This window comes from Zalophus californianus, chromosome 1 (genome assembly GCF_009762305.2).
Source record: "Zalophus californianus isolate mZalCal1 chromosome 1, mZalCal1.pri.v2, whole genome shotgun sequence".
In the NCBI taxonomy this organism is placed as follows: Eukaryota; Metazoa; Chordata; class Mammalia; order Carnivora; family Otariidae; genus Zalophus; species Zalophus californianus.
The window spans coordinates 157,698,890-157,713,003 of NC_045595.1; the positions used below are offsets into that span (position 1 = coordinate 157,698,890).

Sequence of the window (14,114 nt, forward strand, 5' to 3'; positions counted from 1 at the left end):
GCTATAACAATATAGTATATAGAAAAACATTTTTAAAAAAATACTCATTGTTTTCATCTTTGCTAGGCACTGATGGATTCAATAAACAGTACAAAACAATCTCTTTTGAAAGAGAAAAAAAGTACATATTTTAGAAATTAAATAACTATCACAGAACAATACAAGTTTTCACAAGGGAATTGGTGACTAAAATATCAGTAGGATAGACAATATGTACTATGAATATAGAGCAGGGAAATAAGAAGGGGTTAAGTTAACATAAGTTGTTATTTAGTATTATTTTACCTTAATCTTGTGGAAATGGTAGGATATGTGTAGTTGGAGAGAAGGTAAGTGTAGGTGATTTAGGATAAGGAAATGAAAGCTTCAAAGGGACCTGTATGTTAAAGCATGAACACAACAGGTGATATTATGTGCATCCTTTAATCATGTCTCTAGATTCGAAGTCAAAAACCCAAAAAAGTTAGAAATGGTGGGTGGGAAGGGGGTGGGTGTGACTACAAAGGGGGATCTTGAGGAAGATCCTTATGGTGATGGGATAGTTTTGCATCTTGATTACAGTGAATGGTTCCATGAATCTACACATGTGATAAAATGACATAGAATTATACACATGTTCTATATTAATGTCAATTTCCTGGTTTTGATATTGTTGCATAAGAGGTAACCTGTGGGAGAAACTGGGGGAAGGGTACATGATTCCTTCCTATACTATCTTGGCAACTTCTTGTGAATCAATAATTATTTCAAAATAAGCTAAATAGGCATAAGAGACCAAAACCCCCAACATAATTCAAAAGTTATTTCAGGCAGGGCTGCCAATTAGTGCTTGTATTTCTTATAGTTGAGAATTACTAATGTCAAAGTAAATTACCCTCATTTCACAATGTATGCATTATCAAACCATCACATAGTACACTTTAACTTACACAATGTTATATTTCAATAAAGATGGAGAAAAAAGGTAAATTACCATGTGTAACTGATATGCTGCATACTTCAGTTGTCCAACTAGCCATAGCTGTTAACTTCCACCAGTTCTCAATGGTCAGACCTCCTGTCTTCCTGAATGCATTAAACTTCTGTCCTTATAATTTGTGTTTCCACTAAGAGTGTATCACATGTGCATACAGAATCATTCTGCCTGCCACGGTCACTACCACGATCACTTTGGGCAGCAGTGTGAAGTTACAGGGGAGGCAGATGAGAGGCATTGGATCTATTGGGCAGCTATGTTCCAGACATGTGACCAGGGCATGAAAGACTGTGGACAAGAACTATGTAGGAGGTAGAATTAATAGAATTTGGTGATCTTTTGAATATCTGGGGATAATTTTGAGCTGTTTAAATGAAACACATGAGCTTCTCTAAGACATGTTCTTTTGCCTGCATTATTCTGGGACCACTGTTCTCTCTGTTGCTATAACCAGAAAATCTTGAGAATATTCCAGTCTCTTCCCTACTTCTAACTACCCTGCCCTTCATTGGTTCACCAAACTTCTTTCCTTATGCATTTTTTTAAAGATTTTATTAATTTGCAAGAGAGAGAATGAGAGACAGAGAGATGAGAGGGAAGAGGGTCAGACGGAGAAGCAGACTCCCCGCCGAGCAGGGAGCCTGATGTGGGACTCGATCCCAGGACTCCAGGATCATGACCTGAGCCGAAGGCAGTTGCTTAACCAACTGAGCCACCCAGGCGCCCCTCATTATGCATTCGAAATATCCCTGCTTCCTCTTTGCTATCCTAGGTAAAAGCATAATACTATACATAAAAGTAGATAGCATTCAAATAAATGAAAATGAAGTGAAAAAGGGACCATTTGGAGGAAATGAACAAACCTGTTCCCACACAGTTTAGAGTTATGTAAATGCTTTAAGGCAAAGGCCCAGCAGAATGTCAGGCTCACTTTTCTGCATTTCCCTTTTCTCTAGGATCATGTCCCCTCAATACCTAATTATTTTGAAGCTTTGAACTTCAGCTTTTGTCTTCTCCTCTCCTCAGGAATGCCTAAAGCTCTAGGACACAGCCTTCTGTTTGGCTTCTAGGTCTCATGCAAACTGTTGGCAATTTGTCCTTAGGAGGAAAAGTTGCAGAAGAATCCCTCACCTTCTCACTACCCAACATAAAATCCTGTTACCTCTGCATCCACCTGCCTTCTTCCCTTTTTTATAATCGAGAAGGCCCTCTCCCTTCCCATGTGAGGCCAGTTCTGCCTCCTCCTTTGGATTGTACTCTCTTCTACTTTTTTCAAGATTTCATACAACTTATTTTCTTTTTTTCTGTCATAAATTTAACCTCACCTGTTTCCTGGGTCATTTCCATTGGTATTTAAAGATGTTCAAGTATCTCCTATGAACAAAAAATAAATTCCTCGACCTTCTGTTCTCCTCTAGTTACTGCCCCATCTTTCTCCTCCTGACTTTTCCAAGAGGATTGATTATTCCTCTGGGCTCTTAACTAGTTTCTAGTCTCATCATTCTACCAAGTCAGCTCCTGTAAAGAAACCAGTGATGTCCCCTTAACGTTTTCGGTTCTTATCTTTCTTGACTTCTTACGTCCTTTGATCCTGTTGACCCTTACTTTCTCTTTGAAATACCATCTCCCTTTGACTTTTGTGATGTTATGCTCTCCTGGTTCCCTCTTCTACATCTTGTCATTCCTTTTCAGGCTTCCTCACCCAGTTACTGAATATTGTTTCTCTAAGGCTCTGTCCCAATCTGTCTTCTCGCTCTGTTCTCTTGACCTGGGTGTTACCATCCAAGCCCATAACTTCCCTGTAAGCCCAAACATGCCACAGGATATTTGCACATGGTATTTGCTTTGTATAGCATACTCCCTCAAACCTTCCCCTAACTATTGTGTAATTATCTTCTGCTCTCCCTTCACCTTGAAGCTTAGACACCACCTTCTCAGGAAACTTGCACAGCCTCCTTTGCTCTTGTAGCACCTCTGCAACACTTGTCACAGTTATAATTTACATTCATTTATATGATTTGTTAAATGACAGGCTCTCTTGTTGGAGGTAAGCTCTATAGTGCCAGGCGCTGTATTTTTCTTTTACAGTTTTACCCCTACCATGCCACAAAATGCCAAATACATAGTAGATCATAATAAATAATTACAGAATGAAATGACTGAGTGAAGAAACATTTTGAATAATGTGTCTATAGAATATCAAGATGGAGACTTTCCAGACATGGTTAAATATGTGATTTTTGGAGATCAAGAAAGTGATCTGGCCTAGCGAGATGAATCAATTTGGAATCTAACTGTGCATGAGTGGTAATGAAGCCTTAGGTTGGCTATAATATTTCCCAGGGAATGTTTATGTGGAGCGAGAGAAGAGGGAAGAGGGCAAAAACCTGAGGAACATCCACATTTAATGAACTCGGGCAGATAGAGAATGATCCACCAAAGTCTGCTGACACTGGATATGCCATCCACACACTGCAGGTTTTCCTTGGCAGTCCTAATTTTAATATTCTGCTTTTTGGGCTGATATATTTCAGACCTGCATTTTTTGGCTCAGAAACTGTGTTATGGCATCTATAAGGGAAACCAATCTAAATCTAATTTTAACACTTAGCTTATTAATGATATAATAGGTAATAATTGTGTATAGTGATTAATGACTTATTACTACAGTGAGGAATTAAGGATTTCAAAAATGGTTAGTACACATAACAATTATATTTTTCCTGATTTATGATGTTTTTGAACTATGCTTCTATAAATTTGCCTAAATGTGAATGATATGTTAATCTTTCTTTTTCAGCCTGACAGTACTTTACTGATTATTTGTGAGAATGGCTATGTTCTTGAAACTCCATTTCCAACCATGAAGGAGGAAGAGGAAAATCGTGATGTAGTTTCCTATGAAATCAAAGACATGTGCATAAAATATTTTCATTTCTCAAGTGTCAAATCTAAGATTCTGGTATGAGATATCCTTGAAGCATTATCTTCTAATATGTTTTTTCTTAGAATATAAAATATCTTTTTTTTTCAAGTTTTTATTTAAATTCCAGTTAACATGCAGTGTAATATTCTTTTCAGGTGTACAATATAGTGATTCAACACTGTCATGCATCACCTGGTGCTCATCACAAGTACTCTCCTTAATCCCCATCACCTATCTAACCCATCCCCCATCTCCTCCCCTATGGTAACCATCAGTTTGGTCTCTATAGTTAAGAGTCTGTTTCTTGGGGGTACCCAGGTGGCTCAGTCAGTTAGGCATCCGACTCTTGATTTCAGCTCAGGTCATGATCTCAGGGTTGTGAGATGGAGCCCTGCACCAGGCTCCATGCTCAGTGTGGAGCTTGCTTAAGATTCTCTCTCTCCCTCTCCTTCTGCCCTGCACACCGCCTCTGGAAAAAAAAAAAAAAAGAGTCTGTATCTTTGTTTGCCTCTCTCTTCTTTCCCCCTATGATCATGTGTTTTGTTTCTTAAGCCCTATATATGAATGAAATCATATGGTATTTGTCTTTCTCTGACTTCACTTAGTGTAATACACTCTAGCTCCATCTACATCATTTCAAATGGTAAAGATGTCATTCTTTTTATGGCTGAGTAATATTCCATTGTATAAAAGTGCTGATGAAATACAAAGAAGAATAAGACATTTACCCTGACTCTGATGAGCTTATAAACTGGTAGGAAACAGCTGACTGTATTAGAAGGCAGTAGTGAACAGATATTAAAATCACAGTGCAAAGAAAATAATTTTAGGGGTGTGGAGTGAAACAAATATGAGTTTGATAGAAGGCTAAAAGGGGATCAAAGATGATCAGATAGAGGGGACTTTTAGTACTTAAAAAATGAGAAGGATTTTGAGAGGATGAAAAAGGAGAGGAAGGTAACAAGAGCTGGAATAACATCCTGAGGGAAGGCAGAACTGTAGGAATTTCTGGTGTTTTCAGAAAATGAAGAGTGGAATGTTGAGACAGAGGGAAGCAGTATATGGGAGAGATGAGGCAGAAATCTGTGACCAACCTTGGGCTCCTTAAATGCCAGCCAAGATGTTTCAATTTAATTCTAGACCATTGAGATCCATTGTAAGTTCTTTTTCCCTATTCTGTCTTTTTTCCACCTGTTTTTTGAAGAAATTTTTATTATTTCAGTATAGCTGACACACAATGTTACATCAGTTTCTGGTGCACAACACAGTGATTCAACAAGTCTATATGTTATGTTCACCACGAGTGTAGCTACCACCTGTCACCTTACAACACTATTACAGTACCATTGCCTATATTCCCCATGCTGTACCTTTTATATTTTGTGTATATGTTATCATATTTTGCATCTTTTAATTCATAATTTTCTTGTAATTATGGCCTTTTTTTCTACTTAAAGAAATCCCTTTCACTTTTTTGTAAGGTTAATTTAGTGATGATAAACTCGTTTAATTTTTCTTTGGGAAACTCTTTCTCCTTTTATTCTGAATGATAACTTTGGCACGTAGCGTATTCTTGGTTGTAGGTTTTTTTCCTTTCAACACTTTGAATGTATAATGCCACTCTCTTCTGGCCTGCAAAGTTTCTGCTGAAAAACTGTCTGATAGCCTTATGGGGTTTCCCTTGTACGTGCCTTTTTGCTTCTTTCTTGCTAGTTTTACAGTTCTCTCTTTATCTTTAATCTTTGACATTTTAATAATTATGTGTCATGGGTTCATCTTGTTTTGAACTCTCTGTGCTTCCTAAACCTGGAGATCTGTTTCTTTTCTCAGATTAGTGAAGTTTTTAAGCTAGTATGTCTTCAAATGAGTTTTCTGCCCCTTTCTCTCTCTTCTCTTTCTGGAACCCCTATAATGTGAATGTTTGTTTGCTTGATGTTGTCTAAGAGATCTCTTAACTTATCCTGATTTTTTTTCCTGCTGTTCAGTTTGGGTGCCTTCCATTACCCTATATTCCAGATCACTGATCCATTCTTCTGCATCCTCTAATCTGTTGATTTCCTCTAGTGTTTTTTTTCCCCCTCACTTCAGTTATTGTATTCTTCATCTCTTATTCTTTTTTTAAAATATATTTTCTATCTCTTTGTTTAAGGCCTATTGAGTTCTTTTACTCTTTTCTCCAGCAAAGTGAGCATCTTTATGATCATTGCTTTAAACTCTTTATTAAGCATATTGTTTATCTCCTTTTCATTTAGTTGGTTTTTGGAGGTTTTGTCTTGTTCTTTCTTTTGGAATGTATTCCTGTCTCCCCATTTTTCCTGACTTTCATGTTTGTTTCTATGAATGTGGTGGAACAGCTACTTCTCCTAAATTTGAAGAAATTGTCTTGTGTATACTTGGCAACTTCTTCTGGCTGGCTGGAGCTGCAGCTGCTGTAGATTGGGGGTTGTAGAGCATTCTATGCTGTGGCTGACCTGGTGAGATGGCTGGAGCTGAAGTGGGTACAAGTGGGGGAGTCCCAGGGCTCTTTGTGCAGTGAACATCCTGGTAGGACAGCTAAAATTGAACTGGGTGCAGATTTGGAGGCTCCTGGGGCTCTATGTGCAGAGGGTGCCCTGGCAGGACAGCTGAAGCTGAAGTCAGTGCAAGCTGGAGTGTCCTGGGGTGTTCATTGCAGAGAGTGGCCTGATGGGGCAACAACCCCAAGCTAGAACAGGCCAGGGTGTCCCAGCACATACAATGCAAGTGGGTCTAAGCTGGGGGGTCCCTGGGCTTTCCATGTAGAAGACATCCTAGCAGGACAGCTGAAGTGGAAATGGGTACAAGCCAGGGTGTTTAAGAGCATTCCACACTGAGGGTGCCCTGGTAGGACAACTGAAGGTGGAGTGGGTACAAGCTGGGGGTCCCTGGGTATACTGCACAGGGGCTGCCCTTGTGGGATAATGGGACAGGGTTGAGGGAGGCCTGTGCTCTGTACAGGGGGCATCCTGGTGGGATAGCTGGGGCCAAAACAGGCAACAGCCAGGAGGTCCCAGAACACTCTGTATTGGGGGTGCCCTAGCAAGCTGTCTGAGGCAAAAGTGGTATGGACCTGGAGTGTTCAGGGATGCTTCATACCTGTGTCACCTTGGTGCAACATCCAGAGCTGTGGTGAGTGCAATCCAGGGGTGTCCTGGTGTATACCTCCCTGGATCCTCCTTGGTGAGATTGCTGGGGCTAGTGGGGGCTAGGTGCCTTGGGCTCACTGATGTGGTAGGCTGGTTAAGGTGCCCAGACGCTGCTCCCCCTACCTCACACTGCCATGGTGGAGAGGGAGCATGAACTATGGTTCTCACCAGCCCTTCTGACCTTTAGAGATTTCCAGCAGCTCCCTGCAGTTTGGCAGGGTCCTAAGGTTTGTTCTTTTATATACTACTATATACTATATTTTTTTATTTAAATACAGTTAAAAATTAACATATAATATTTGTTTCAGGGGTACAGCTCTGTGATTCATCAGTCTTATATAATACCCAGTGCTCATTACAACACATACCCTCCCCAATGTCCATCACCCAGTTACCCCCTCCCCCCACACTCCTCCCTTTCAGTAACTCTCAGTTTGTTTCCTATGATTAAGAGGCTCTTATGGTTTGTCTCCCTCTCTGGTTTCATCTTGTTTCATTTTTTTCCTCTCTTCCCCTATGATCCTCTGTTTCTTAAATTCCACATATGAGTGAGATCATATGATAATTGTCTTTCTCTGACTGACTTATTGCTTAGCATAATACCCTCTAGTTCCAACCACATCTTTGCAAATGGCAAGATTTCATTTTTTGATGGCGGCATAGCATTCCATTGTATGTATGTATGTGTGTGTGTGTATACATATACCGTGTGTGTGTGTGTGTGTGTGTGTGTGTGTGTGTGTGTATACACACCATGTCTTTTTTTATCCATTTGTCTGTCGATGAAAATCTGGGCCCTTTCCATAGTTTGGCTATTGTGGACATTGCTGCTATAAACACTGGGGTGCAGATGCCCCTTCAGATCACTGCATTTGTATCTTTGGGGTAAATATCCAGTAGTGCAATTGCTATGTCTATTTTCAACTTTTTGAGGAAACTTCATACTGTTTTTCCAGAATGGCTGCACTAGCTTGCATTCCCACCAACAGTGTAAGAGGGTTCCCCTTTTCTCCGCATCCTCACCAACATCTGTCATTTCTTGACTTGTTAATTTTAGCCATCCTGACTATTGTGAGTGGTATCTCATTGTGGTTTTGATTTGTATTTCCCTGATGCCAAGTGATGTTGAGCATTTTTTCATGTGTCTGTTGGCCATTTGGGTGTCTCCTTTAGAGAAATGTCTGTTCGTGCCTTCTGCCCATTTCTTGATTGGATTATTTGTTCTTTGGGTGTTGAGTTTGATAAGTTCTTTATAGATTTTGGATATATTCTGGTTTCTCCTCAGATTGTATAAATCTTTTGCCTTTTACTAGTTGCTCTTTTAAACCTTGGCTTTTTTTTCTGTGTCCTAGGGCAGACAAATCTGCTCCTGCTTTCTCGGTACTCTCCATTCCCACTGCAGTTCAGAGCCTTTGGGGATGGAGATTCCCCTCATTACTATGTCTCCATCTCTCTTTTGTTGTGCAGAAGCTGTTCAGTCACCGCTTCCACTGTGAGATTTTGAGGAGGGGATTGATGTGATGAGATCATATAATTTAGGAGGATAATTCTGAGGGATAAAAAAGAAAGAGGTTAAAGATGGGAGGTAGGGATGCCAGTGTTAGGTGGCTTTTGAAATCACCATCTGAAAGACACAGAGGGTCTAACAGTTATTACTAAAAATAGGAACAACTTTCCTCAGGGGTTATTTTGATCTACCTAATTCATGGTGATAGACTGGAAGAAACTGTGTTTACCTTCTCTATTAGGAAACAAGTGAGAAAATGATTTCTATAAAACTAGGATTGAAGGGGGTAATGCAGAAATGATTTGAAAATGTTAATGATAATATATATCCCCCAATTGATAATTATTTTTAAGTGACATTATTTTACATCAGAGCTGTGAGTTTTTCTAGAACCCTATCTTCCTTCCATTTTGTCATCCCCTTCCTGTAGATGAATGAATGATTTACAGTTGTTTTTATATCTTAATGTCTCTTGTAAAAGCGATTCATAGAAATAGAAAAGAGAAAGACACTAAAGGAGTTGAAGGAGAAGGAAAAAAGGAGGAAGCAGCTAGCAGCAGAGATGGGACAAGATGGAGAAAAGGAATTCCAGGCAGAGGAGGAGGAAAAGGAAGAAGAGGGGCCATTACCTGAAATCTTTATACCATCAACTCCCTGTCGCATCCTCTGTGGATTTTACTCTGAGCCAGGGAAGTTCTGGGTTTCTTTGGTGAGTAATAATGTAATACATAATTTTTTATCTCGGCCCTAATCAAATATAGTTTATGATCATGATTTTCCAGCACATTCTCACTTTCTAACTCTTATGGTAAGGCCATTTATTAACTACTGTTGAAGGGGTGAAATTTGGTGAATGCATGTGAATTATAGTTTTTATATCATCTTAATATCTCTTTTATGTCTTTTTATTATATCTGTTATCACTTATAACAATCATACATGTTCCAGGAGGTCAAAGGGGAGAATAATTAAAGATAGAAGGGCAAGGGGCTAAAGGTTCTTCCAGTCGATTTGTGTGTGTGTGTTTTTTTTAAATTTTGAAACTAATCAACATTTTGAAAATAATGGCCACACTATTCTGTAAGCTTTTGCTTGCATTTTGTTATTTGCAGCTATGCTATTTGGCCATGTAGAAGTCTGGGAGGATGGCTGTTTTTAGATGGTCACCTTGCCACTCTGAACAGAATTGGGATTTGGCTAATAAGGAAGAAGAGAAAAATGGATATTAGGGAAACAGACACCAAGGACTGTCACAATGTTGTGACAACTGTATCTTCTAATTATATATTTTCTACTCCTATCATAAGACATCGATCAATTGCAAGGCAGGATTTCCTTCATTATAAATTTGTCACAAATTTCAGCTCCATTAACCAAAAAAATAATAATTGACATGAAAGTATACAGGCATACCCTATTTTATTTCACTTCACAGATACTGTGATTGTCACAAATTGGTTTGTGGCAATCCTGTGTCAAGCAAGCTTATTGGCATCATTTTTCCAACAACATTGGCTCACTTCATATTTCTGTGTCACATTTTGGTAATTCTTGCAGTATTTCAAACTCTCTCATTATTATTTGTTGTTATGATCTGTGATCATTGATCTTTGTTACTACTGTAATTGTTTTGGGGAGCCATGAACTGCACCCATATAAGACCACAAACTTAATGATAAATATGGTGTGTGTTTTGGCTATTCTACAACCAGCCATTCCCTTGCCTCTCTCCCTCTCTTTGGGCCTTCCTATTCCCTGAGTTACAACAATATTTAAATTAGGCCAATTAATAACCTTATAATGGCTTCTAATAGTTCAAGTGAAAGCAAGAGTCACATGCTTCTCACTTTAAATCAAAAGCTAGAAATGATTAAGTTAAGTGAGGAAGGCATGTCAAAAGCCAAGATAGGCCCAAAACTAGGCCTCTTGTGCCAAACAGTTGGCCACCTTGTGAATGCAAAGAAAAAGTTCTTGAAGGAAATTAAAAGTGCTAGTCCAGTGAACACATGAATACTAAGAAAGAAAAACAGGCTTATTGCTGATATGGAGAAATTCTCAGTGGTCTGGATAGATCAAACCAGCCACAACATTCCCTTAAGCCAGAGCTTAATCCAGAGCAAGCCCCTAATCCTCTTCAATTCTATGAAGGCTGAGAGAGGTGAGGAAGCTGCAGAAGAAAAGTTGGAAATTAGCAGAGATTGGTTCATGAGGTTCAAGAAAAGACGGAAAGAAGCCGTCTCCATAATACAGAAGCAGCAGGTGCTGATGTAGAAGCTGCAGCAAGTTATCCAGAAGATCTAGCTCAGATAATTCATGAAAGTGACTACACTGAACAAGAGATATTTTAAAAAAAAGATTTTATTTACTTGAGAGAGAGAGTGAGAGAATGAGCAGGGAGAGCAGCAGAGGCAGAGGGAGAAGCAGACTCCCCACTGAGCAGGGAGTCGGATGTGGGGCTTGATCCTGGGATGCTGGGATCATGACCTGAGCCGAAGGCAGACACTTAGCTGACTGAGCCACCCAGGTGCCCCTGAACAAGAGATTTTCACTGTAGATGAAACAGTCTTATTGTGGAAGAAAATGCCATCTAGGACTTTCAGAGAGGAAAAGTAAATGCTTGGCTTCAAAGAATATGTTGGCTCTCTTGTAAGGGGCTAATGGAGCTGGTGACTTAAGTTGAAGCCAATGCTCATTTACCATTCTGAAAATCCTGGCCCTTAGGAATTATATTAGATTTATGCTGCCGGTGCTCTATAAATGGAACAACAAAGCTGGATGACAGCCCATCAGTTTACAACATGGTTTACTGAATATTCCCACCATTGAGACCTACTCCATAGAAAAAAGATTCTTTCAAAATATTACTGCTCATTGACAATGCATCCAAGAGCTCTGATGGAGACATAACAATAAGATTAATGTTGTTTTCATGCCTGCTAGCACAACATCCATTTTGCAGCCTGTGGATCAAGGAGTCATTTAAACTTTCAAGTCTTATTATCTAAGAAATACACTTTGTAAGGCTATGGTTGCCATAGATTGTGATTCCTCTAATGGATCTGGGCAAAGTCAATTGAAAAACTTCTGGAAAGGATTCACCATTCTAGATTCATGGGAAGAGGTCACAATATCAACATTAACAGGATTTCTTGGAAGAAGTTGATTCCAACACTCATGGATGACTTTGAGGGGTTGAAGACTCGAGTGGAGGAAGTAACTGCAGATGTGTTAGAAATAACAAGAGAACTAGAATTACAAATGGAGGGGTGAATTATACCTGAAGGTGAGACTGAATTGCTGCAATCTCATGATATAACTTTAACAGATGAGGAGTTGCTTCTTATTGATGAGTAAAAAAAGTGGCTTCTTGAGATGGGATTTACTCCTGACAAAAATGCTGTGAAGATTGTTGAAATGGCAACAAAGGATTTAGAATATTACATAAACTTAGTTGATAAGCAGCAGCAGGGTTTGAGAGGATTGACTCCAATTTTGAAAAGTTCTGTGAGTAAAATGTTAACTAACAACATTGCATGCAACAGAGAAATTCATGAAAGGAAAAGTCAACTCCTGCAGCAAACTTCATTATTGTCTTATTTCAAGAAATTGCTGTGGCCACTCTAGCCTTCAGCAACCACCACCCTGATCAGTCAGCAGCCATCAACATTGAGGTGAGAACCTCCACCAGCAAAAAGATTAAGACTTGCCAAAAACTCAAATTATGGTTAGAAATTTGGGGCAATAAAGTATTTTTAAATTAAGGTATGTACGTTGTTTTCTTAGACATAATGCTATTACATACTTAATAGACTGGTATAGTGTAAATGTAACTTTTATATGCACTGGGAAACCAAAAAATTCATTTGATTCACTTTATTGCAATAGTAGCTTTATTGAGGTGGTCTGGAATTGAACCCACATTATCTCTGAGGTATGCTTGTAAGTGAAAGATTATCATTAATTCATAACCAATCCCAGATGTTTGGCTAGGCCAGAACACTGACTAGCCAAGGATTGTTACTACAAGGAGTGATGAGCGTTAACTTCTTCCCTGTTCAATTTTTCCTAGAAATACATCTTCGTTAGCAACTTCCAAGGAGGCTAGCAGCAAGGATAGAAAGTAGTGATGCTTTGTCTGTCTTTGTTTTATGAAACAATTGTTGATGGCTGCTGTGGTGTGGGGTTCAAGGGTGAAGGGATAAATAAGACATGGCTCCTGCCCTCAGGAAATTTCTTATCACGAGGGAGAGAGGCACAGAAACAACTATAATAAAATGTAATAGAGTTCTAGTGTCCTTGAAACATGTGCAAAAATTATTATATAACACATTCAGTGCTTATTCTTAGGGTTCCCTGATAAATATTATGTGAGACATAATTACCCTAGGTATATTTGTTATCTGAAATTCATATTTAACTGGGCATCTCGTACTTTTATTTGCTAAATATGGAAACCTGTTTATTCTGTACTGGGCACCCTTCTAAATGATTTACAACCACCCTATATAATTTGCATGTTACATAAGAAGAAACCAAGGCATGGAGAGGTTATGTAACTTATCCAGGGTCATATAACTAATGATAGGTGGAACCAGGATCTGGACTCAGGCAGTTTGGTCCTAGAGTCCATGCTTTTAACCATCAAGCTCCACTAGCACACAAGATTAAGGTACAGTTGATCGAGGTAGTGACCCTGACTCTGCTTGATGCAATTATTTGTCAGCTCTGTGCCTACAACCAAGTAGACCGTGTGGGAGACCAGTCTCCCTGTGAAGACCTGACCACAGTTCTCAAGTCTGTGTTCATGCTGCAGGCCCATTCTACCGCCCAGTCCTGTTCACTCTGCCACTTGCTGAATTACTGATGTAATTCTTCCTCCCCTCAAACGTGCTACACCCTCCCTCGCCTTCTAATGATAACCTCCTCTCACATTTCACTGAGAAAATGAAATTTTCCTTGTCTTGTCTTAAACAGATCTAACACCCTGTGGGGATCCATACAAGTTTTGTCTGCTTTGCCTATTGTTCCAGTTGATGAGGGGTCTCCTGCAACTGGCCAAGGACACTTTTCCCAAAGGTGTCTTGATCCCACCCCTCTCACTTCCTCCAATATTTTATTACTGCAGTAAACCATCTAGTCTCCTGTATCATCCACTTCCCTCTGGTCACTGAATTCTTATCAGCACATAAACATGCTCTAGTACTTAAAAATTTTTCCTTAACCTCTCTTTCCTTCCCCTCACTCCTCCTTTTAGAGGTGATCCTAAAGATCATCATATGCACCTTTTCCTTCATATGATTTGATATAAATTTATTCTTTTAATTTCAGAGAAAAAAGATCTTTGAGTACTTTACTGCTATGTATCCTCCCCTCTCCATTGTCCTATATTCTCTTTATGTATATATTTGTATCCCCAAAAGGTATTTTACTATTGTATTGTTGATATCATTTTGGTTTATCCTTTTTCTTGCTGTTAATTCCTTTCTATATCTTTGTAGTTGCATCTTCTGCCTTAAATATATAATATATATATTTAGTGTA

At 39.2% G+C, this 14,114-nt stretch overlaps 1 protein-coding gene across 1 annotated transcript in view; it reads left to right on the forward strand.

Annotated features, from left to right (window-relative positions):
- CFAP44 (cilia and flagella associated protein 44) overlaps positions 1 to 14,114 on the forward strand; it is a 139,052-nt gene that overhangs the window by 44,273 nt on the left and 80,665 nt on the right. The window contains exons 16-17 of the mRNA XM_027581715.2: positions 3,777 to 3,938; positions 9,055 to 9,282. Of these exons, the coding sequence (XP_027437516.2) occupies positions 3,777 to 3,938; positions 9,055 to 9,282 (390 nt within the window). The remainder of the gene's footprint in view (positions 1 to 3,776; positions 3,939 to 9,054; positions 9,283 to 14,114) is intronic.